The sequence below is a fragment of the Eriocheir sinensis genome, chromosome 31 (assembly GCF_024679095.1).
Source record: "Eriocheir sinensis breed Jianghai 21 chromosome 31, ASM2467909v1, whole genome shotgun sequence".
Taxonomy (NCBI): Eukaryota; Metazoa; Arthropoda; class Malacostraca; order Decapoda; family Varunidae; genus Eriocheir; species Eriocheir sinensis.
Window position 1 is genome coordinate 1,774,253 of NC_066539.1, and position 27,224 is coordinate 1,801,476.

Sequence of the window (27,224 nt, forward strand, 5' to 3'; positions counted from 1 at the left end):
AGTCATAGGCTGGAGGAAATACAGACGAAGGAAGGCTGTTCCCGAGTTTACCAGTGAAGGGGATGAAAGAATGAAGATGCTGGTTAACTCTTGCATAAAAGGCTTGGACAGCATAGGGATGATCTAGCTAGAGTAGATAGTTGAGTGCAGCGGGACCGCGTAAGGGGGGAAGGCATGCAGTTAGCAACTTCAGAAGAGCAGTCGGCATGAAAATATCGACAGAAGATAGAAAGAGGTGCAACACTGCGGCTGAATTTAAGAGGTAGAAAACTGCTAGTATGAGTAGCAGAGCTGATGAGACGAAGAGCCTTTGACTCCACTCTGTCTAGTAAGGCTGTGTGTGTGGAACCCCCTCACACATGAGATGCATACTCCATACGATGACGGACAAGACCCTTGTATATGGACAGCATCTGAGTCGGGGAGAAGACCTGGCGGAGACGACACAGTGCGCCCAACCTCGAGGAAGCTGATTTAGCGAGAGAAGAGATACGAAGTTTCCAGTTAAGATTTTGAGTTGAGGATAGACCGAGGATGTTTAGTGTAGAAGAAGGTGACTGCTGTGTTGTCGAAGAATAGGGGATAGGTGTTTGGAAGGTTGTGTCGAGTTCATTGGTGGAGATAATGAGTTTTGATGCAATAAAGGACACCTGGTTCCTTTTGCCCTAATCGGAAATAAGAGAAAGGTCTAAAGTCAAGCGTTCTGCAGCCTCCAGCCTGGGATCACATAATTCCTGTGGGGAGGGTCTTCTGTTTAATGATGTTGAGTAATGCAGAGTAGAGTCATCAGCACAGGAGTGGATAGGACAGATTGTTATTGAAAGAATATTATCATTGAAGAACAGAAAGAGATTGGGAGATAGAACAGAGCCCTGTGGGACACCACTGTTGATAGGTTTAGGGGTAGACACTGACCCTCTACCACAGCAGAGATAGAACGACCGGAAAGGAAACTGGAGATGAAAGTACAGAGATAGGGATAGAAACCGCAAGAGGGAAGTTTAGAAAGCAAAGACTTGTGCCATACCTTGTCGAATGCTTTCAAAATGTCTAGCGCAACAGTGAAAGTTTCACCGAAACGGCTAAGAGAGGATGACCATGAGTCAGTTAAGAAAGCAAGATCACCAGTAGAACGCCCAAGTGGACAGATGCCTAGTACTACTGTTACTTCAATTACTACTATTACTAATAATACTACGGCTGAGTCTCACCTGTGCCGTGTCCCGCGTGGGCTGAGTCTTCAGGGACAAGGTAGAGCCTCCGCCAAGGTCTCGCACCGGAGTCTTGCTTCCTGTCGGTGGTTGCTGCTGCTGTTGCTGCTGCTGCTGTTGTTGTTGATTGTAAGCTGTTATGTCCCTGTTATTGACACTGTTATTTTGCTGTTGGATATAAGATGTTATTTCTCTGGCATTATTAGGGCCGTTGTTGTTGCTATTGTTGCTGTTATTGCTGTTTGGTGAAGTACTGTTGTTGGATGAGTTACTTGAATTAGTACTTGTGTTTTGTTGTGACTGCTGCTGTGACTGTTGTTGTTGTTGTTGTTGTTGTTGTTGTTGTTGCTGTTGCTGTTGTTGCTGCTGTTGTTGTTGTTGTTGTTGTTGTTGTTGTTGTTGTTGTTGTTGTTGCTGTTGTTGTTGCTGTTGTTGCTGTTGTTGTTGCTGCGGTTGCTGCTGGTGTTGCTGTTGCTGCTGCTGCTGCTGCTGCTGCTGTTGCTGCTGCTGTTGTTGTTGCTGCTGCTGCTGTTGTTGCTGCTGTTGCTGCTGCTGTGAGCGGAGCATCACCGCAGCATCAGCATTGAGGCGATGGACATCTCCGGGTCTGTGAATAAGAATGCATTACAATAAGAATACTCGCAGTGCGCTTGTTATAGCTTAACTAAATCAAATAAGTATTAAAATGTTTAATAGGTGTTCTTGAACAGGAAACGTCCAAAGATTGAAGCATATTGTGTAACCCATCAGAAAAAAAAAAACTTTTCAGGATTTCATAATTAAAATTACCACACGCCTCCATGGTGCAGTAGCTAACATCACTGACTACGAATCTGAGGGGCTGGGTTCGAATCCCAGCCTGGGCAGTTGGCGTGCAGCCCACCCAGTTGTTCATTTAGGGAGGGTGGATAAATGGGTACCTGGGGACACCTGGGGAAGGTAAACTGTGGTAACCCAGATGTTACACTGACCCTGTGTCGGGTTAAGGATTCTCTCCCACCACAAGCTCAAAGGACCAATGGGACAGAGATGAGCACTGCCGCCAAGCAAGGCTATCGCATGTGCTCCCAAATTTACCTTACCTTGACCACAAGGTGTGTGTGTGTGTGTATGTGTGTATATTTTTACAACAAAGGAGACAGCTCAAGGGCAACAAAAAGAGTGTAGAAAAAAGGCCACTACTCACCGCTCCCACAACAGACAAAAGTAAAAAGTGGCCAAAAGAGAGGTCAATTTCGGGTGGAGAGGTGTCTTGCTACACTCTTCTTGAAAGAGGTCAAGTCATAGGCAGGAGGAAATACAGACGAGAGAAGGCTGTTCCGGAGTTTACCAGTGTGAGGGATGAAAGAGTGAAGATGCGGGTTAACTCTTGCATAAGTTGTCTCAGTTGCGCTTGACATATCGAAAGCCTTCGATAGAGTCTGGCACAAGTCTTTGCTTTCTAAACTGCCCTCTTTCGGATTCTATCCTTCTCTCTGTTCCTTTATCTTCAGTTTCCTTTCCGGCCGTTCTGTTTCTGCTGTTTTTCCCCTAAACCTATTAACAGTGGTGTTCCACAGGGCTCTGTCCTATCACCCACTCTCTTCCTGTTATTCATCAATGATCTTCTTTCCATAACAAACTGTCCTATCCACTCATACGCTGATGACTCCATTTTGCATTATTCAACTTCTTTCAACAGAAAACCCTCTCAACAGGAATTACATGACTCCAGGCTGGAGGCTGCAGAACGCTTAACTTCAGGCCTTACTATCATTTCCGATTGGGGTAAAATAAACCTTGTGTCCTTCAATGCCTCAAAAACTCAAATTCTCCACCTATCAACTCGATACAATCTTCCAAACACCTATCCCCTATTCTTCGACAACACTCAGCTGTCACCATCTTCAACACTAAACATCCTCGGTCTATCCTTAACTCAAAATCTAAACTGGAAACTTCACATCTCGTCTCTCACTAAATCAGCTTCCTCGAGGTTGGGCGTTCTGTATCGTCTCCGCCAGTTCTTCTCCCCCGTACAGTTGCTATCCATATACAGGGTCATTGTCCGCCCTCGTATGGAGTATGCATCTCACGTGTGGGGGGGCTCCACTCACACAGCTCTCTTGGACAGAGTGGAGTCTAACGGCCTATTCTCAGTGAATCTCTTCCCCCTTCACGCGAGGAAACAAGGCTTCGTGGACCAAACGGTATTCTCAGAAGAGGTAGTCTAAGGCTCTTCGTCTCATCAGCTCTCTTCCTCTTACTGATAGTCTTCTACCTTTTAATTTCCGCCGCCAGGTTGCCTCTCTTTCTATCTTCTATCGATATTTTCACGCTGACTGCTCTTCTGAACTTGCTAACTGCATGCCTCCCCCCCTCCCGCGGCCCCGCTGCACGCGACTTTCTACTCATGCTCATCCGGGTCATCCCTATACTGTCCATACCCCTTATGCAAGAGTTAACCAGCATCTTCACTCTTTCATCGCTCACGCTGGTAAACTCTGGAACAAGCTTCCTTCTTCTGTATTTCCTCTGGCCTACGACTTGAACTCTTTCAAGAGAAGGGTATCTGGACACCTCTCCTCCCGAAATTGACCTCTCTTTCGGCCACCTCTTTGGATTCTTTTTGGGAACAGCGAGTAGCGGGCTTTTTTTTTTTTTATTATTATTTACTTTTTTGTGCCCTTGAGCTTTCTCCTTTGTTGTAAAAAAAAAAAAAAAAATAGGGGGTTTGGACAGTACAGGGATGAGCTAGAGTAGAAAGTCGAGTGCAGCGGGGCCGGGGTAGGGGGGGAGGCATGCAGTTAGCAAGTTCAGAAGAGCAGTCAGCATGAAAATATCGAAAAAAGATAAAGAGAAGGGCAACATGGCGGCGGAACTTAAGAGGTAGAAGACTGTCAGTATATATATATATATATATATATATATATATATATATATATATATATATATATATATATATATATATATATATATATATATATATATATATATATATATATATAGATAGATAGATAGATAGATAGATAGATAGATAGATAGATAGATAGATAGATAGACAGAGATATAGATATAGATATAGATAGATATAGATAGATAGATAGATAGCTATTTTTTTTTTTTTTTACAGAAAAGGAGACAGTTCAAGGGCGTGAAAAAAAAGAAAACAATAATGAAAAAAAGCCCGCTACTTACTGCTCCCGAATAGAGTACATAGGAGTGGCCAAAAAGAGAGGTCAATTTCGGGAGGAGAGGTGTCCTGATACCCTCCTCTTGAAAGAGTTCAAGTCGTAGGCAGGAGGAAATACAGATGAAGGATGATTGTTCCAGAGTTTACCAGCGTGAGGGATGAAAGAGTGAAAATGCTGCTTAACTCTTGCATAAGGGGTTTGGACAGTATAGGGATGAGCATGAGTAGAAAGTCGTGTGAGGCGAGGCCGCAGGAGGGGGGGAGGCATGCAGTTAGCAAGTTCAGAAGAGCAGTTAGCGTGAAAATATCGATAGAAGATAGAAAGAGAGGCAACATCGCGACGGAATTTAAGAAGTAGAAGACTATCAGTAAGAGGAGGAGAGCTGATGAGACGAAGAGCCTTAGACTCCACTCTCTCCAGTAGAGCTGTGTGAGTGGAGCTCCCCCTCACGTGAGATGCATACTCCATACGAGGGCGGACAAGGCCCCTGTATATGGATAGCAACTGTGCGAGTTAGAAGAACTGGCGGAGACGATACAGAACGATCAACCTCGAGGAAGCTGATTTAGTGAGAGAAAAGATGTGAAGTTTCCAGTTAAGATTTTGAGTTAAGGATAGACCGAGGATACTTAGTGTTGAAGAAGGTGACAGCTGAGTGTTGTCGAAGAATAGGGGATAGGTGTTTGGAAGATTGTGTCGAGTTGATAGGTGAAGAAATTGAGTTTTTGAGGCACTGAAGGATACAAGGTTTCATCTACCTCAATTGGAAATGATAGCAAGGTCTGAGGTTAAGGGTTCTGCAGCCTCCTGTCTGGAGTCATGTTCTTCCTGTTGTGATGGTCTTCTATTGAAAAGAAGTTGAATAATGCAGAGTGGAATCGTCGGCGTGAGTGGACAGGACAGTTTGTTATGGAAAGAAGATCATTGATGAATAACAGGAAGAGAATGGGTGATAGGACAGAGCCCTGTAGAACACCACTGTTGATAGGTTTAGGGGAAGAACAGTGACCGTCTACCACCGCAGAGATAGAACTGCCGGAAAGGAAACTGGAGATTAAGGAACAGAGAGAGGGATAGAATCCGAAAGAGGGCAGTTTAGAAAGCAAAGACTTGTGCCAGACTCTATCGAATGCTTTCGATATGTCTAGCGCAACTGAGAAAGTTTCACCGAAACGGCTAAGAGAGGATGACCAAGAATCAGTTAAGAGAGCAAGAAGATCGCCAGTAGAACGCCCTTTGCGGAACCTGGCGATCAGATAGAAGGTCAGAAGTGGAAAGGTGCTTTTGAATCTTTCGGTTAAGGATTGATTCAAAAGCTTTAGATAGACAGGAAAGTAAAGCTATAGGGCGGTAGTTTGAGGGATTGGAACGGTCACCCTTCTTAGGCACAGGCTGTATGAAGGCATACTTCCAGCAGGAAGGAAAGATAGATGTTGACAGGCAGAGGCGAAAGAGTTTGACCAGGCAGGGTGTCAGCACGGAAGCACAGTTTTAAGAACAATAGGTGGCACTCCATCAGGTCCATAAGCCTTCTGAGAATTGAGGCTAGAGAGGGCATAGAAAACATCATTCCGAAGAATCTTAATAACAGACATAAAGGAGTCAGAGGGGGGATGAGTAGGAGGAATATGCCCAGAGTCGTCCAGAGTGGAGTTGTTACAGAAAGTTTGACCGAAGAGCTCAGCCTTAGAGGTAGATGAGACGGCGGTGCTGCCGTCAGGGTTAAGGAGAGGATGGAAAGATGAAGAAGTGAAATTGGAGGAGATATTTTTGGCTAGGTGCCAGAAGTCCCGAGAAGAACTAGAGAAAGCAAGGTTTTGACATTTGCTATGTATGAAAGAGGTTTTGGTAAGTCGAAGAATAGATCTGGCACGATTCCGGGCGGAAATGTAAAGATCATGGTTAGCGGGAGTTCGAAGGCTCTGGTATCTTTTGTGAGCTGCCTCTCTATCCTTGACAGCACGAGAACAAGCGCGAGAAAACCAAGGCTTTTTTAGCATGAGGAGTAGAGAAAGTACGTGGAATGTATGCTTCCATTCCAGAGACAATCACCTCTGTGATGCGCTGGGCACACACAGAGGGGTCTCGCTCCTGGAAGCAGTAATTATTCCACGGGAAATCGAAAAAGTTCATCCTCAGGTCGTTCCACCGAGCTGAAGCAAAATGCCAGAAGCATTGCCTTCCCGGTGGGTCCAGAGGATGTACAGGAGAGATAGGACAGGATACAGAAATAAAGTTGTGATCGGAGGAGCCCAACGGAGAGGACAGTTTGGCAGAGGAAGTAGAAGGGTTAAGGGTAAGGAAGAGGTCTAGTATGTTGGGCCTGTCTCCAAGACGGTCGGGAATACGTGTAGGGTGCTGAACCAACTGCTCTAGATCGTTGAGGAGAGCAAAGTTGTAGGCTTGTTCACCAGGCTGGTCAGTGAAAGAGGATGAAAGCCAGAGCTGGTGGTGAACATTGAAATCTCCCAGGATGGAGATTTCAGGGAAGGGAGGGTGGGTTAAGATGTGCTCCACTTTAGAGTTCAAGTAGTCGAAGAATTTTACATAGTTAGAAGAGTTGGGTGAGAGATAAACAGCACAGATGTATTTAGTAATAGAATGACAATGAAGTTTTAGCCAGATGGTGGAAAATTCTGAAGAGTCAAGGTCGCGGGCATGAGAGCAAGTGATGTTGCGCACGTAGGCGCAACATCCAGATTTGGATTGAAATTTAGGATAGAGATAGTTGGAGGGAACAGAGTAGAGATTGCTGTCAGTAGCCTCAGAAACCTGTGTTTCGGTGAGGAAGAGAAGGTGAGGTTTAGAGGAGGAGAGATGGTGTTCCACAGAATGAAAATTAGAACGAAGACCGCGAATGTTGCAGAAATTGATAAGAAAGAGGTTCGAGGAGTTATCAAGACACCTCTCAAGTCGGCAGCCAGAAGGGGAGTCCTCCTTGGTGGAATTTGTGGTCCCCCCCCCCCCCCCTCAGGCGGGGACTCCGAGGCACCATGGAGGTATTATAACAGGAGGCGCCCTCCCGCGCTGTTCCCATACAGGCGAGTGAAGCCAGTGGGCGGAGCTTACAGAGTCTGTGGGCGGAGCTTACAATCGGCAGATAGACCCAAGACATTGCAATCTCCTGGGCTGAACTAAGGGAATTTACCACTTGTTTTTGCATACTAGACGAAAAAAAAATAATAATTGATGGTTTGAGTTATGAAAAGTACATAATATTTTCCTATATATTTAATGTAGATCTATTATCAACGACATTTAAGGTCAAGGCAGTCCCGTGGCTTAAAAAAAGCAATGAAAGGGCCCTGGCATTCCATGACAGTGTTGCAGTGTGTGGCCCCTCGGCCTGGCACACAGCGTGCAGGAGACAGGGGAGTTACTAACCTCCTAGTAGTACCTATAGCCTAGCCTAAGGCGCATTGCTACCACATCCTGAGGTGCACTGTGTCGCCCATAGGGGTAAACACAGTGGTGGGAGACACTTGCGTAATGGAGGCTGCTGGTGCTGCCATTGTCACAGCAGTGTCTGAGTTGGGTAGCAATGCTATTATGGAAATAATCCCTAATTCTATTCTTAACATAGCTAAGCGTATAGTCAGTGCCAGGGTCCACTGTGTCATCCTGAAGGGCACGTCGAGCAAGGCAGTCTGCCTTTTCATTGTGCTGGCTGCCCACATGGGAGGGCACCCAGGTGAAGTGGACCGTGGCACCTGCGGCCTCAAGGGCACGGAGGGCATTCAGGCACTTAGTTACAAGATCACAGTCTGTAGGGGAGGAGGACACAAGTTTATGTAATGCAGCCTGGCTATCGACAAACAAGTATACATCTTTGCGGAAAGCTGCTACATTGTGGAGAGCTTCAAGTATGGCATACAGCTCAGCCCGGGTCGAGGACAGGTACCCTGGCAGCCGCCTGGTAACCTCAATGTCAGCGTACAACAGAACTGCAGATTTCTATCATATGTAGCCCTATCTGGTTATACAGTTCTCAACTCACCTGTGAAATGATGTTGAACCACTACGCTCCCTTTTCGTACAGCCATATGAACATAAGAACATAAGAAGGTAGGAGTCTGCAAGAGGCCGGTAGGCCTGTACGAGGCAGCTCCTTTGAACCTAAGCTCCCGTGTATCTAACCCCACCTAATATCGCTGTCCATGAATTTATCTATTTTTTAATGTGACAATTGTATTGGCACTCACCACATGACTGCTAAGCCTATTCCACTCATCCACCACTCTGTTAGTAAACCAATTTTTGCCTATGTCCCTGTTGAATCTGAATTTATCCAGTTTAAACCCATTACTTCGTGTCCTACCCAGTTCTCTTACCAACAAAACCTTATGAATATCCCCCTTCATCCATTTATAAACCTCGATCATGTCTCCACGCACCCTTCGCCTTTCTAGAGAATGCAAGTTTAACTGTTTGAGTCTTTCCACGTATGGCAAGTTTCTCAACCCCTGAATCATCTTAGTCATCCTCCTCTGCACTGATTCTAACATTTTGATATCCATTCTATAGTAAGGTGACCAGAACTGAACCGCATAGTCAAGATGAGGTCTAACTAATGCTAAATATAGTTTGAGGAAGACTTCGGCGCTTCTGTTGCTTACTCTCCTTGAAGTAAATCCCAGTACCCTATTTGCTCGATTTCTAGCTTGAATGCATTGTGCCCTTGGACGGAGATCAGAGTTCACTAAGACCCCTAAATCCCTCTCGCACCCAGCTGCTTATGAAAGTGTCATTAAGGAATAGTACACTACACTACACACACTCAGAAAAGGCAGGGATTGTATGCACTTTCAATGCGTCCACTGGATCAGCTGATATATGTTTTGAGTCTAAGGGGGAAGGGGAGACAGCGGACCAATAGCGCGTTGGCTTCGCGTTCGTAACGTCATGGCGGCTCCTCCCATAATACCTCCATGCGAGGCACTATTATTGTACGCCATTTTGAATTTTGAATTTTGGGAAAAGATGTGTATGTTGTGTGAATGTAGTGTGGTGTGGATAGAGAGAGGATCTGTCTTTAGAGAGCATGCTGAACTACTCTCTGTTGTTGATGAGACATTAGGGAAACGGTTAGTGAGAACATGGGAAGGGTCTTTGGAAGGCTTCAGGGTAATTGTGGAGATTCACTACGCGCCTCCAAAATACGATATTACGCCTCCATATTATACTTAAGGGACGAAATACATGTCCCTTAACCATAATATGAAGGCGGAAAAACTTGAAAGTAAAAAAAAAGTGGTAAAGGTAGTGAAAAGGCATACTATACATACGCGCGCTGTTTTGGTGTCGGCGGCAGTGGTAGCGATGGTACGTTAGGTTAGCGATGGTACGTTTAGTTAGCGATTAGCCCACGCATGTGAGACCAGGTCCACCACGCGTGGTTATTTTTTTTAGAACACGCACCTTTACCTAATACTATACCCGGCCCAAACCTTCACAAAACCCTTTGGGTAAAGGTGCGCGTTCTAAAAGGACCTGGTCTCACATGCGTGGGCTAATCGCTAACTAAACGTACCATCGCTAACCTAGCGTTCCATCGTTAACCGGATCGTTGGCAACACTGCCACAACCGCCGACACCAGGCCGACACCAGCAGAAACAGCGTGCGTATGTATAATATGCCTTTTCACTACCTTTACCACTTTTTCTTTACTTTTAAATTTTTCCGCCTTCATATTATTGTTAAGGGACATGTATTTCGTCCCTTAAGTATAATATGGAGGCGTAATATCGTATTTTGGTGGCGCGTAGTGAATCTCCACAATTACCGGCTTCAGCACCCTCCTCACTTCCCATATATACCTCACCGGGGATGGCTTGCGCCCGTTTCGGTAGGTGTCTTCCTACCTACTCCAGCCAAGAAGAAAGAATTTTTTTTATTAAGTATTGGAAATGGTAGCGCCACTCATATCCAAGCAAGACACCAGAATGAGGGAAGAGCAGCAGCAATCATGAATCACTCACATTTTTTTAGGGGGGGGCTACGTTTTCATGTGAGTGGTTCCACGGACCACACAGCATGGGGTGTTCTCTTATCTTGTAGACAGAAAGCAGACAGCAGCTCTGCCAATCCACTGTACGATTTATTAGTTGGTGGGGCATCTTCCACTACTCGTCTTTCCATCAGCCGCTACTCTCGTCTGTTTGTTTACATACAGCCGCGTGGTTGCTCGTTTGCCCCAACGGTTTTCCATCCGTACGAAAAACCGACAACTTGCTCCCGAATGGCCGTACGGGCAACCGCGACTGCCCGTACGGCCAATGGTTGGAGGAAAACGGCCAGTGTGACACCGCCTAAGTTGAGTAAATTCGAGTTCGGGAAGAAAATAGGCAAGAAATGGTTCTCGACCAGGATGGCGGATCACGGGAACAAACTGAGCAGGCATGTAGAATAGGCAAACCCATGAAAAAGCTTCAAATAGAGGTTCTGTGTATTTATAGACAGAAGGAAATTTGGTGACTAAGTCATCTTTTGGAGCTGTCATGTGTAGGTCGTCTTGCCTTTTGTAGTTCCTCTTATCCTTGCAAGCTTGTATAACTGTTCCACGTAGCTTTAAAGAAGAATACAATGACAAGAGACAATGTTAAAATTTAGCAGAGGAAGAAATATTAGTAAGTGAATAGCAAATAGATCGGGTATAAAGACCATTACCTGTCCCAAGCAGCATCAAAGTAGAGTAGTATGACAGCAAATGATGGTGAAATTTAACAGGGGGGAGGAAAATAAAGTAAGAAAATAGGATATAAATCGGGTATAAAGAAGGGAAGGGAAAAGGGAGAAAGACATTGTAGGAAAAACAACATAGTGGACGAGTCGGAATGTATCAGGTTTAGCATAAAATTTTCCTCCACCTTTAAGATCAATTGATGATCAGGTAATCTCATCTCACACACACACACACACACACACACACACACACACACAGAGAGAGAGAGAGAGAGAGAGAGAGAGAGAGAGAGAGAGAAATTTGTCGAAGATCGCGAACTTACTTATATAATATACGAAGTTTAGTTTGTCAAGCCTACAGGAAGAACAAAAAATAACAAAAAAAAACAACAACAACACGAATGACAGCAACAATAACAATGACAATGACAGCAACAATGACAATAATAACAACAATAATAACAACAATAACAAAAATAACAACCACAACGACAACAACAATAGCAACAATAACAACAACAACAACAACAACAACAACAACAACAACAACAACAACAACAACAACAACAACAACAACAACAACAACAACAAAATAACAACAACAACAACAACAACAACAACAACAACAACAACAACAATGAAAACAACAACAACAACAACAACAACAACAACAACAACAACAACAATAACAGCAAGAAAAATAATAACAACAATAACGACAACAACAACAACAACAACAATGATAAGAACTACAACAACAACAACAACAACAACAACAACAACAACAACAATAACAGCAAGAAAAATAATAACAACAATAACGACAACAACAACAACAACAACAATGATAAGAACTACAACAACAACAACAACAACAACAACAACAACAACAACAACAACAACAACAATAACAGCAAGAACAATAATGACAACAACAATGAAAACAGCAACAACAGCAGCAACAACAACAATGAAAACAGCAACAACAGCAGCAACAACAACAACAACAACAACAACAACAACAACAACAACAACAACAACAACAATACAACGACAGCAACAACAAGAACATCAACAAAAACAACAACAACAACAACAAAACAAAAACAACAACAACAACAATACAACGACAACAATAACAACAACAACTATATGAACAACAACAACAACAACAACAACAGCAGCAGCAGCAGTAGCAGTAGAGGCACCACCATCACTACCACTTCCACCTATATCAACAACAATAACAACAACTACAATGACAACCATAACGACGACAACGACTTCACACTAAACAAACACCCACTCACCCACCCACCCACACACCCACTCACACCAATACACACACACACACACACACACACACACACACACACACACACACAGGAAGGATTTTTTAGTAATACTTCCTGCCAGTGTAATAAAATACGATTAGATCCTACCGACCACAGCTTCGTGATGGAAAATGCTCTCCATCCTGCTGTGCCTGAGCGACCACCAGGCAGCAGCCGCCACAGACATTTCTCTGTTAATATATATCTAAGTGTAAAACGTCTGCAGTCCCTCCAGTAGTCATTAAATCGCAGGGAGCTATCTTAGTTATATCGTTTCTATTAGTCAGTTTAGTAATGTCACAACCACACTGACAGTAATATCAACAATGGCATTGCCACTGAAAGACACGTTCAGCAGTATTACCATATAAACACCAATGCTTCGCCAAATACACTGGTAACAAAATAACAACACCGGGACATTTATAAGCACACTGGTACAGAAACAACTAACTCTGTTATTTCACACCAAATCGGTATACCAGTCCTGTCACAATCAAACTGGCAATGCCAAATCTACACTAGGACTATTACAACCACACTGGTAGTCATTATACCACCAGGACTCACGAACACAATGATAATTATAATCATCACACCGATGCTGGCACAGCCGTAGCATTAATGTCATAACATCACTGGGAGTTTTACAATCACTCCTGTACTGTGATCAACACTGATTTTTTTACAGCACACCGGTAGTCATAATAACACAACTCTGATCACAACCAGACTATCATAATGCCAGACCTTTCACAAACTCACCGGTAGTTATATCAATGATATTGTCATATCACATACAGTCCTAATTTGGTACTGCCTTAGTAATACTAATACTTCCAGTGCCACGCAGATAGTATTTAAGTAACATGGGTATTGACACAGCAACAGCGACACTACCATATTACTTTAATAGCATTTGTATAATGACAGCCACATTGACAATGTCACAACAACACTGGCATTGTCACAGCAAAATTAACGCTACAAAGTAACACTGGCATTGTCACAACAGCACTGTCATTGTTACAATAACACTAGCATTATCAGAACAACGCTGGGATTGTCACTGCAAAACTGTCTGTCATTGTTACAATAACACTAGCATTATTACACCAACACTGGTATTGTCACATCAACTCTGGTATTGTCACATCAACACTGACATTCACAACAACAATGATATTGCTATACCCACGATGTTATTTTCACATTAACTCTAGCATTTTCATCGATACACTGGCATTGTCACAGCAACCATGGTATTGTCACAACCACATTGGTGTTATCACAATCATCAAAAGAGGCGCGTTGCCCCACCCACCCTTGACCCCTTCACCTTCTCCACTCTTACAGAAACAGCAAGGTCAACTTTTGGGAAGCGTACAATATGCCCCTATAGTCGGAGTTTCCATTCATAGAATATGCAGGAAATAGACCTGAACTTAGTCTCACGGGGTAGTCGCTGATTTGGCAATGAGTAATTTCAGCGATACAAAATAATCATGCGAAAAATCATATTGCCAGAGGCATCTTCGTCACAATTTGATGTTCATTAATGTCCTACAGTCATGAAGTAGAACAGGGAGCACAAGCGATACGGAAATCTGAATCATTACATGCATGTATCAGCAACGCCATGCACCCGTGCTGAGCTAGCACATAACACAAGCCATTCTAGCGAAAGACATGATGGCGTGGCCAATTTTTATTATGTACAAAGCTGTCAAGGAATGTGGAATTGCCCATGATCTCAAAGTCCTTGTCACACGCATGAACATACTGTACAGTTTCATTTATTAAGCTTCGAAACACTTGTACCTTAGTCTTGGCCAAGGAGACCTTAAGTCCAAGTGGCTTCGCCTCTTCGTACAGTTCCTCGAGAGATATCTCAAGAACTTTCAGCGATTTGGCGTTGTTTATTGCTTCATCGCTAAAAACAGTCGGTGACCCTGATATTTTCAATAGTCTCCACAATCACTATGGTTTACAACTCAACCTAATACCCAGTCCAAACAGGTGTTGAAAAGTAATGGGGAAAGGACGCACCCTTGCCTCACTCCCATGTTCACAAGGAAGCCATCACACACTTTATAGTGTAATCCCAAAGTACAAGCCAGTGAATAGACTAATATTCCATGTAGGAGTCCCATGTAGTTGCAGGAGCTTCTCAAAGTGCCTCCCGATGTAGTACTGAATCAAACGTTTTCTTGAGACTGACGTAAGCTGTAAGCATCCTCTGTCGACACTAACGCCGGCACTCCACCAGTACGCAAAGTGCTTGGATACTGTCAGCAAGCGCGGATCCAGGAAAAAAGTTTCGGGGGGTTCCAGGATTTTTGCGGGTGGGAGGGGCATCAGCATTACCGATTTGCCATTCTCGGCAGTCCTGCTCCTGAATAACTGGTGGACTGATCTGAATCAATGGGCATAACGACCTGGACTTGATGCCAAAGCATTTCTGGGCGGCCAGTAATCCTCTTCGAATCCAAATGAGATGCCCGATTCCTCTGATAAAAAACATTGTTATAGCCGCAGCGCGCTTCTGAACTAGTTTTCCTGTATCCGCTCAGGACCATGGGGGTGGATGGGGGGGGGGGGGGCTGGGCTCCCCCACTTGGATCCGCCAATGACGGTCAGTTGCCTAAACTCGGACTGCCCAGGTCTCTGCATAGCCATACTCTGAACGTCACAGTTACCGGTGTTGCCATAATAGCACTGGCTTTAAAAGAGCAACACAATCAAAACGGTGCTCTCATGACAACATCGATGTTGTGTGGTAATAGCACTGCTTTTAGTGTCACAGTGACATCCGTTTTGTTACTGTCAGTCACACTGGCACAATTTCAGTAGTTCCAGTCCTATACCAGTAATATCGTAAGCATTACATATACAAATATAGCCACAGTGTCACAATTAATGTCAACTATACATCGTTATACTGTCATAGCCTTACTACTATTGTCGAAGACATAGGTTGGTGTTCTCTTATTGAAACTAATATCGTTACATTTACATTTACTCTTATACCCACGCAAGTACCACAGCAACTATTAGTTATATTTGCTGGTTATTTCCAGGCATAAAAATTAACAATATATGGAATATGAAATCTAGAATGCATCTCTCTCTCTCTCTCTCTCTCTCTCTCTCTCTCTCTCTCTCTCTCTCTCTCTCTCTCTCTCTCTCTCTCTCTCTCTCTCTCTCTTTTTCTCTCTCTCTGTGGGAATGACAGTTCGGATATTAGATGTGCAGAGCTGGCCCAAGTCTCTGTGATGGCTACCACATCTGGTTTCTCTGTTGCAATATACGCCCTAATTTCGTCCTTTTTGGGTAATAAACTATCTATCATCTAAGCATTACCCTCCTCCTATTCGTGCTAAATTCCAGTTATTTTCTAGCATTTCTGAGCATCTTTCGTCCTCCTTCTAGTTTTCTTTCCTCTCCCTTCTTCCCATTTCCTTTATTCTCGTCGCATTCACCTTTCGCTTCCTTTTCCATCTCTGTATTCCATCCTTCTATTCGTTCCCCATTTATTTCTTTGCCTTTCTTAGCCCCTCCCCTCACATACTCTGTCTTCCAGTTTTGATTGCTTTTTCTCTTCCTTAAAGAGCAATGAAAACTGGAAGAAAGAGGGGAGGGGCTAAGAAAGGCAAAGAAATAAATGGGGAACGAATAGAAGGATGAAATACAGAGATGGAAAAGGAAGCGAAAGGTGAATGCGACGAGAATAAAGGAAATGGGAAGAAGGAAGAGGAAAGAAAACTAGAAGGAGGACGGAAGATGCTCAGAAAGGCTAGAAGATAACTGGAATTTAGCACGAATAGGAGGAGGGGAATGCTTAGATGATGGAGAGATGATGATGGTGATGGGGAAAACAGAAGAAGAGAAAATGGAGGTGAAGAAAAGGAATGATGAGTGGAAGGAGAAGATTGTGACAGTAGGGGCATGGAGAAACAAGGAAGAAGGGAGAGGGGCTAGAAGAGAAGAGATATTACCCAGTGCCCAGCCAACAAGTCAAGAGTACCCGGAGGGTGTTGGGGCTGGCCAACCAAGACTGGAGAGGTGAGGCGAGGCTGTGGCTGTGGCCCACTTTCCAGCCTCTAGCCGTTACCTCCCCCCCTCCACTCTCTCTCTCTCTCTCTCTCTCTCTCTCTCTCTCTCTCTCTCTCCCCCCCCCCCCCGCTCTTAATTATGTGAAGTGATAAAAATAAATGAAAAAGGATGAAGCAGATATAAATGCAAAAAGGAGTGAAGTTAACATAAAGAAAGAACCATGTGAAGCAAAAGTACAGAAGAGAGAGAGAGAGAGAGAGAGAGAGAGAGAGTGTGTGTGTGTGTGCCACGCAGATTAGCTTACAAGCTTTTCCCGAAGTGACATTTCATGTCTCTTCACTGCCTGACACAGGTATTAATGGAGAGATTTATAAATTATATCGCGGGCCCATAATACCCCAGTCAGTCAGCGCACCAATTAAAATACAAAAAAAATATTTCATAGAGTCTTAGTGAATTGTTTCTGACTTCGTCAATACAAGAAAAACATTTTTTCCCCTTTACCACTCCCCCTTTCTCCCTTCCTCCTTTTTTTCATGCTCCCTTATTACTCATCCGACCATTCATACATTCTACCATTTTGCTCTTTCCTCATACCGCCCTCTCTTCCCTCTCTCATCCACACTACCCATCCCTCCCTCCCTCTCACCCAAAGAGCCTCTCTCTCTCTCACACACACACACACACACACACACACACACACACACACACACACACACACACATTCAGTCGGTGCACTGCGCTGCCAGACATCGCGGCGTGGCAGGCAGAGATTCGAGTCCCGCTCAGGCCGTTTTTTTTTCCACTGACTAGGAATGGTTACTGTCCCCCCTTGAGCAAGTGGGGCGGGGGCGTTCTTAACAGCACCCAAAGATCGATTAATGAAGTTTGCTCTAATCGAGAGGTTACTTGCTGTCGATTGCGAGTCCAACTCGTGATCAAGCCGTGTTGGTGGAATACACACACACACACACACACACACACACACACACACACACACACACACACACACACACTCATGCGTACACACACGACGACCCCCCCCCCCCCCCCCACAGATGGTTTAAACAGAGAAATCAAGCATTTCCTTGTAGAGAGAAACTTGTTATACAGGCAAAAGAAAGTGAAAAACTCGCCTAAAAATTACATGCTTCGTCTTAAAACCAGGCGACGAGTTGAAGAATGAAAATTTAGTCTAAATTATGTCAAGTAGAGCGCAGGTACGAAGAAAGTAGATACAAAAGAAAAATGAAGTCATTGCCCTTGAAAATTTTAACAACAGTCATAGTGGAGTTAGAGAGGGGATGGGTGGGAGGAGAATGCCTTGAATCGTCCAGAGTAGAATTTTTAAAGAATATTTGAGCGAAGAGGTCTGGCTTAGAAACAGATGTGACAGCAGTGTTGTCGTCAGGACTAAGGAGAGGAGGGAAAGATCAAAGATGAAGATAGCTGTGTGGCATATTTTTGGCTCCCGGGAATAATTAGAGAAAGAAAGGTTGCTGCACTTTCTATTGATGAATGAGTTTTTGGTTAGACGGAATAGATTTGGCACGATTGCGTGCAGAAATGTAAAAATCATGATTAGGAGGAATTTCACAGCCTCCCTATCTTTGATAGCACGAGAACAAGCTTGATTGAGCCTAGGCTTACTTAATCACACATTATTTCACTGTCTCGAAACACAGGAGAAATTCATCTAATCCGCACAGGGGAAAATAATCTTACGACACCGGAGATTGAACTCGTGACCAGCCAAACGGAAGCCAACGTTCTACCATTCGACTGCCCAACAAGCTAAGTGTGTTTTTTAATGGCTCTCCTCGTCTGGTGGGTTACTACACGGGTTTCCTTTCCGATCCAGATCAACTTCTGAGTGTTTTAACAAGCTACTCCCCTTACTTTTCTATGAACTACTCTTCATGGAAAACAACCTGGCCATAAGTGTAATCTCCATGTCGCGAAACATGAAAAATTTGTGTAGGCTGAAAGATGGAGATAAATTTTTGACATCGAGGATTGAACCTACAACCCGCCAGACGGAAAGCCAACATTTTAACTCAGGCTAAAAAGGTGCCACACTAACTAAGCATGGTTTATAGGAGGTTTCCCGGTCTGGTGGTTTTGACTATGAGGGACGGGGCTTTTCACGACACAACTTGCTCTAAGGTTCATGTCGAGTTAATCACTATTCCTTCTCTGACCATCAGTTCGTTTATCTTGCAAGAACGCACATCTTTTTTCATCATATAACAATAAATGCTCATTGGTGTTTTTTTAGGCTGCAAACTAATTGCAATTTGTTTAACCCTTGGATCTGCCATGTTATTCATATTACTCATCTTAATAGTAGTTTGCTTTCAATCTAAAGTATGTGATGCTGGATAAAAGTGATAGGTCATTAATTGATTTTGACTCAGGTAACATTTCAAAGATAATGAATGGTCAGAGTTGGAGAAAAAATCAAGAATAGAATATGTGATTTGCATATAATTAAGACAGAGTGGGTTATGCACGCGAACCAATTTTTTTTCAAAATCATTGGGTTTCGTTTAAATTATCATGTTGTCCTTCTATTGTGCGTGCATTTCTCCCAGAATGCCAAGGCATTGCCCCAATAGTGAGTCTCCCAACATTTCATTTAATAATACGTCCCTTAGCTCCGTGCATGAAAATATAAAGGAAGGACAACTGGCAACATGTTCGCCTTTTCGCCGATAAATGACTCAAAATGCATCTAGATAGTACTTACTAAAGCTGCCAGCGAAGTGTCTGATGCGTAATTGTACAAGCTAAATAGATATTTCATTAAACGGTACTTTTTAAGCCACACGTGATGTTCTAGCACAATAAGTTTTGCTTATGCTGCCTGCTGATTATTCGATAAATAGTGTTACGTCTCGGTGTGTATTGCATTACTATGTTAAAAATAATTTTTATATTTTTGCAATTTCCATCACCTCTATATAGGCACAGAAGCATCGTCATCATCTCCATCATCCTTTTCAAACATGGTCCACTGAAGGACAAGGGCCACTCCAAACGTTCTCTACCCATTTTTGTCTGTTATTAGAACACTCCTTCTGCTTCGACAAATGCTTGTGTTGCTGACTTGGGCTACTAGCAACTTGATAATATCTTAACTCGTTATCGTTTTCAATGGCCATATCATATATCGAAGGGAGTAATTTGAATTAGTAAATAAGTTTTTATTCACATAACCTGGCACTTATTTAAAAAAAAACATGATGATATTTGGACTATGTGTATTCAACCAATCAAGTAGCAGCAAACGTTCCGAAGAAAAAGGGCATCTCAAAGGGCAAATAGTCAACTACTCACTTATAGATATTTCCCTTCGGTCCCTCTATGTTTTCCAATTTCCATAAAAGACACCTGTGTGGAACTTTATCGAAGTCTTTTCTCAGATCCAGATACACAAACTCCACCCACCGGTCGCTCTCCTGTAACACGTCGATTGGCCTTCTATAGAAACTAAGTACGTTTATGACACAAGGTTTTCCTAACCTGAGGCCAAACCGATGATCCGTGATATTTTAGTTTTCTAAATATTTTATCCATCGGTCTTCAACTAGTTTAATTATAATGTGTGTGTGTGTGTGTGTGTGTGTGTGTGTGTGTGTGTGTGTGTGTGTGTGTGCGAAAACATTTTTTTTAACTAATTTATTTGTTAAGATATTAACTTTTTTTTTCTTTCTTATCAAGACTTCAGAACTGATTAGAATAACAGCAGAGGGAAGAATGAAAAAAAAAAATGCAACCGAGACTCAGATCTAGAGAGAAGGTGAAGGAAGATGAATAGGAGAAGGAAGATTCGGAATAGGAAACATAGAGGAATGGATGAACAAGTATCAAAGTCTTGAAGTTTGACAACGCTTTCTGTTTTAGAGATCTACTCCCTTTTCTACGTCATTTATGTAACATGCAAATTACTATATTGATCTGGGAAAGGAGGAGGAGGAAAAGGGGGTGGCATGAAGAGAGGAAGCAAGGGAGGAATGAAGGGAGGGAGGGGGAGAGGAAGGAAGGGAGAGAGTACCAGGGTCTCTCTTTTAGCTTCACTCGACCAGAACTAATACCTCACGAGACTTGCTACCATCTACTTAATCGCTGCAGACACGCTCCAACGCACCTACGCTCACGCACACATGAACACACACACACACACACACACACACACAGATTCGATAGTAGACATCGGTGGCATAGGCTGGAAATTTTGATGAACACAAAGTAATGATCCACTATAAGAGTTTGTAAAATGCTGTGGCACTTTTTAAAAGCATTCACGAAGGGAAAACGCCAAAAGCAGGCCCATGATCTAAAGTGAACCACGTCACCTCTACTTTTCACATTACTTCCCTTCTCTGTCTTAAGTCTTTTTCCCTCGCTTGCATCATTCTCCGTCAGATCTTCAAAGACACTTCACCTAAGGCCCATCTTCCACTCTCTCTACCTCGCAGTTTCTCTCCTCTTTAGCTCTTCACTCCTTAACAAATCTTCCTGCATTTCTCTCGCTTTATTTCGCTTTTTAGTGTCATTTCTTCCGAATCTTTGCTGATAAGGTTATGTTTCAGTGTCTTATGCTACAAGGCCAATCCTTTACAATGCAAAAGTTATTCTTTCTTCGTTTTTTTTTGTGTCATAATAAATGGGAGCTATTTAAATTGTGTGAAAGGAGTGTAAAGTCACCAACCTGTAAGCGTCATCGATATGCCACGTCTGCCCCTTTCCTTTCGGGTTTGTTATCACTCGTAACTCACATGTAACCATGCAATCTTACATAGGTCGCTGCAAAGAATAAGCAATAATTTGCACACAGGACAGGTCTGTGATTCTTCCCTCGTGTGTGTTAAATTCTTACGCATGTCGGCTGCATGTCACTTCGTATACATATACTGTCATTGTCAAAATTGCCAGATTTCACAATAAAAAGCAAGCTTCTTGAGTCTCAACGCAGTTAGTTTGGAAGGTGATGCCAAATTAACCTCCAGTGGTTTCATCCTCATACGTCATTTTTAAATGCTGCTTCATTATTCATTACTAATCACAGGTAGTAACGAAAAAAAGTGGCAATATTTGGGGAGAAGTAACGACAAGTGACGGCATTTCGGTACGCATATGAATCTCTCTCTCTCTCTCTCTCTCTCTCTCTCTCTCTCTCTCTCTCTCTCTCTCTGTGTGTGTGTGTGTGTGTGTGTGTGTGTGTGTGTGTGTGTGTGTGTGTGTGTGTGTGCTCGCGCGCGCGTTCGTTTTACTGTGTCTGCCTCCTCCCCCAGCTCTCTCTCTCTCTCTCTCTCTCTCTCTCTCTCTCTCTCTCTCTCTCTCTCTCTCATATTTGACGTTAATACCTCAGAATCGACATTAGATCTCTAGAGCAGTAATTTCCAACCTCATATCTTGGAGGAACCACTGAAACAAATCATTATACCTATCTCAGTGAACCCATATCTACAGCAATATATATATATATATATATATATATATATATATATATATATATATATATATATATATATATATATATATATATATATATATATATATATATATATATATATATATATATATATATATATATATATATATATATATATATATATATATATATATGCTGGCGGACTGGCTGGGTATAAAGTTTCAGGCCATTGTTATTCGAGCTGTGTAAATGCAGATCACCATAATTTGTAATACATATACATTCAATGTTTTTTTTGCCGAACCCTTGATGAATGTATGCGGAACCAAAAGGTTCCACGAAATCATGGTTGGGAATCACTGTTCTAGAAAACTAATATTTAGTTTTCTCGCATCATCTAAAAACGTACTTTTTTCCACTTTAAAAGAGATCATTTTCAGTTTGTGGGATCATATTTGAAGCTGAAAGTTTAATTTTTGACGGAAGTCCCCCAAAATATACCCAGGAGCTTGATTATTACGAAAATAGGAGAAGCTGTTGCAGAGATGTAACCAGGATTTTCGTTCTCTGCATGTGAGAGTAAGGCAACATGTATGTAACTTTCCCGGTGAACACTTCTATTATTTCATTCACAGGTGTTCCAACACTTACACAAGATAGTATCTCTCGGATATCCACTCCACGTATGTCCAAGTTTCGTACACCGCGAAACAGTTCGTTGGTCTGTAGTGCACAATATAACGCGACGATGGCAAAAGGCAACACTAGAAGCACTGGAGGCGGCGGGCAGACTAGTCACACAACTTCCACACTCAACTCTTGGTGACTACGGGTACACCGTGGCGGCCGCCCGCTGCCTTAAGCCTCGACAGGTGCCAGTACATAATTAAGCTGGGAACAACACAAAGGTAGTCTCGGCTGATTTCTCGGATGAACAACAAGATAAGAAACAGATGTCTGTGCATTGCGATTAAAACTGATAAAATAAGAGGAAGAGAAAAGTGTTAAAGTGATTGATAATGATGATTTAGGTGATGTGTGGCAGCTGTGGTGTTATGGCGGGGCATGGTGCATCTTGGGAAGGTTTTACACACACATACACACACACACACACTCTCTCTCTCTCTCTCTCTCTCTCTCTCTCTCTCTCTCTCTCTCTCATGATGACAACAAATTTCGGTAAATTAGTTTAATTTCTTCATCCATAGAAACAATATAATACAGATTATTGACACCGTAATATAAACAAGAATGTACATAAGGACATCATGAATAAGTGAAAATCATGATACCGTAACAATAACTTTTCAGAGACATGAAACGAAGAAAAAAGAAAATCTGTTCACGTGGAGGATGGTGTTGGAGGAACAAGTTAGGGGTAAACTGGTGGCTGCAGGTCAGTCGCTTGCCTTCCATATCCCTTAGAAGGCGGAGGAGAGAAGCGCCTGAGGACATCAATATACGTAGGAACATATAACAGAAAAATAGGAAGCAAAACGAACTCAGTAAAGAGTTAGGCAGAATTTAGTCAATCGGGAAAAGAAAAAAAAGAATAAGGAAAAAGATACGGGGAAAGTAAAAGATTGCGTAGAAAAAGGAACACGATCAATATTACGTAACACCTTCTCGAACAAAGCAATCAAAATAAAAGGCTGACAAACGACCATATAAATTAAATAATAGGCTTGATTCGACATAAAATGCATGAAAAAGCATGCAAGATAGTGACGTACAGGTCTTTATACACACACACATATATATATATATATATATATATATATATATATATATATATATATATATATATATATATATATATATATATATATATATATATATATATATATATATATATATATATATATATATATATATATATATATATATATATATATATATATATATATATATATATATATATATATATATATATATATATATATATATATATATATATATATATATATATATATATATATATATATATATATATATATATATATATATATATATATATATATATATATATATATATATATATATATATATATATATATATATATATATATATATATATATATATATATATATATATATATATATATATATATATATATATATATATATATATATATATATATATATATATATATATATATATATATATATATATATATATATATATATATATATAAATATATAAACATTAATGAAAAAAAAAATGCCCGCTACTCGCTGCTCCTATGGAGCGTTCAGGGGAGTGCCGAAAAATAGGTCAATTTTGGGAGGAGAGGTGTCCTGATACCCTCCTCTTGAAAGAGTTCAAGTCGTAGGCAGGAGGAAATATAGATGAGGGAGGATCGTTCCAGAGTTTACAAGCGTGAGGGATGAAAGAGTGAAGGTGCTGGTTAACTCTTGCATAAGGAGTTTGGACAGTATAGGGATTAGCTTGATCAGACAGTCGTGTGAGGCGAAGCCGCAGGAGGGGGGGAGGCATGCAGTTAGCAAGTTCAGAAGAGCAGTCAGCGTGAAAATTTCGATAGAAGATAGAAAGAGAGGCAACATCGCGACGGAATTTAAGAGGTAGAAGACTACCAGTAAGAAGAGGAGAGCTGATGAGACGAAGAGCCTTAGACTCCACTCTGTCAAGAAGAGCTGTGTGAGTGGAGCCCCCCCACACGTGAGATGCATACTCCATACGAGGGCGGACAAAGCCCCTGTATATGGACAGCAACTGTGCGGGGGAGAAGAACTGGCGGAGACGATACAGAACGCCCAACCTCGAGGAAGCTGATTTAGTGAGAGAGATGTGAAGTTTCCAGTTAAGATTTTGAGTTAAGGGTGGACCGAGGATATTTAGTGTTGAAGAGGGTGACAGCTGAGTATTGTCGAAGAATAGGGGATAGGTGTTTGGAAGATTGTGTCGAGTTGATAGGTGGAGAAATTGATTTTTTGAGGCATTGAAGGACACAAGGTTCCTTCTACCCCAATCGGAAATGATAGCAAGGTCTGAGGTTAAGCGTTCTGCAGCCTCCTGTCTGGAGTCATGTACTACCGGTTGTGATGGTCTTCTATTGAAAGAAGTTGAATAATGCAGAGTAGAGTCATCGGCGTATGAGTGGACAGGACAGTTTGTTATGGAAAGCAAAGTTGTAGGCGTGTTCACCAGGCTGGTCAGTGCAAGAGAATGAAAGCCAAAGCTGGTGGTGAACATTAAAATCTCCCAAGATGGAGATTTCAGCGAAGGGAGAGTGAGTCAAGATGTGCTCCACTTTAGAGTTCATAATATAGTCAAAGAATTTTCCATAGTTAGTAGAGTTAGGTGAGAGATAAACAGCACAGATGTATTTAGTGATTGAATGACAATGAAGTCTTAGCCAGATGGTGGAAAATTCAGAAGAGTCAAGGTCGTGGGCACGAGAGCAAGTGATGTCGTTGCGCACGTAGGCGCAACATCCAGGTTTGGATTGAAATTTAGGATAGACATAGTAGGAGGGAACAGGATAGAGATTGCTGTCAGTAGCTTCAGAAACCTGTGCTTCTGTGAAGAAGAGAAGGTGAGGTTTAGAGGAGGAGAGATGGTGTTCCACAGAATGAAAACTAGAACTAAGACCGCGAATGTTGCAGAAATTGAGAAGAGAAAGGCTCAAGGAGTTATCAAGGCACTTTTCAGATCGGCAGCCAGAAGGGGAGTCCTCCCTGGGGGAATTTATGGTCCCCCCCCGCCAGGTGGGGACTCCGAGGCACTGTTGTTGACCGCTCTTTTGAATTTTGAATTTTGGGAAAAGGTGTGTGTGTTGTGTGAATGTAGTGTGGTGTAGAAAGAGAGAGGATCTGTCTTTAGAGAGCATGCTGAACTACTCTCTGGTGTAGATGAGACAATAGGGAAACGGTTAGTGAGGTAATGGGAAGGGTCTTTGGAGGGCTTCAGCACCCTCCTCACTTCCCATATATACCTCACTGTGAGTGGCTTGCGCCCGTTCGGTAGGTGTCTTCCGACCTACTCCAGCCGTATATATATATATATATATATATATATATATATATATATATATATATATATATATATATATATATATATATATATATATATATATATACCGCATTTGACGGCTTATAAGACGCACGGGCTTATAAGACGCACCCCCAAATTTCGGGAGGCATTTGAAAAAAAAAAATATATAATAAACGGGTTTGAACCACGAGTGTCAGGGAAGATTTTTCGCCCGGCACTCGTAACCCTCCCCACATCAGGTCACTATTAAAGTTTCACATGTATTCAGATGCAGATTATCAAATCCCAATACTTTACATCGGCCATTAATATTAGCTGGGACCTAACAGAAATGGTCCTTCTTAGAGACTCGAGGCGGTGGCTGAGTGGATAGTGTGACGGCGCCGCATTCAGGACGATGCGGATTCGCGCCAGTATTGTTTGTGTTTATCAATCAAACAAAGTTAAATAGTTTTATGAAGAAGGTCTGTCTTACCTCAATGATCCTTGTCTCCCTAAGGAAACGTAGCTTGTCTTGTGCGTGTTGTCAGGTTTGGTGTACAACCGTCCACTAGTTTGTTTAGGTAAGAGCATTAAGTCACTTAATTTTCTTTCTGACTGGTGTCATTTTATATGAAGTAGTGGTAAGTACTACTATTGCTTTAGAAAAGAGTTGCCGTTGTTGCTGTAAATGCGATCGCCACCTTGTTTACGTTTGCGGAGAGGTTTGCAGTTTAATTTAAGTGCCATTGCTGCACTAAAGCTTCACTAGCCAGTGACCCAAAGCTGAACCTTGACCTTTTAAGACGCAGGCTGATTTTCAGGGACACTTTTTTGGAAGAAAGTGCGTCTCATAAGCCGTCAAATACGGTATCTCTCTCTCTCTCTCTCTCTCTCTCTCTCTCTCTCTCTCTCTCTCTCTCTCTCTCTCTCTCTCTCTCTCTCTCTCTCTCTATATATATATATATATATATATATTGGCTGGAGTAGGTAGGAAGACACCTACCGAACGGGCGCAGGCCACTCCCGGTGAGATATATATGGGAAGTGAGGAGGGTGCTGAGGCCCTCCAAAGACCCTTCCCATTATCTCACTAACCGTTTCCCTATTGTCTCATCTCCACCAGAGAGTAGTTCAGCATGTTCTCTAAAGACAGGTCCTCTTCTATCCACACCACACTACATTCACACAACACACACACCTTTTCCCAAAATTTAAAATTCAAAATGGCGTTCATAACCATGCCTCGGAGTCCCCGCCTCAGGGGGGGGGGACCACAAATTCCCCCAGAGAGGACTCCCCTTCTGGCTGCCGACCTGAGAGGTGTCTTGATAACT

General features: G+C 42.4%; 1 protein-coding gene across 1 annotated transcript in view; it reads right to left on the minus strand.

Annotated features, from left to right (window-relative positions):
- LOC127005786 (ankyrin repeat and BTB/POZ domain-containing protein 2-like) overlaps positions 1-22,709 on the minus strand; it is an 89,260-nt gene extending 66,551 nt beyond the window's left edge. The window contains exons 1-2 of the mRNA XM_050874887.1: positions 22,545-22,709; positions 1,212-1,818 (exon numbers count right to left, since the gene is read on the minus strand). Of these exons, the coding sequence (XP_050730844.1) occupies positions 1,212-1,778 (567 nt within the window). The 5' untranslated portion in view covers positions 1,779-1,818; positions 22,545-22,709. The remainder of the gene's footprint in view (positions 1-1,211; positions 1,819-22,544) is intronic.
- Between the last annotated feature and the right edge of the window lie 4,515 nt (positions 22,710-27,224).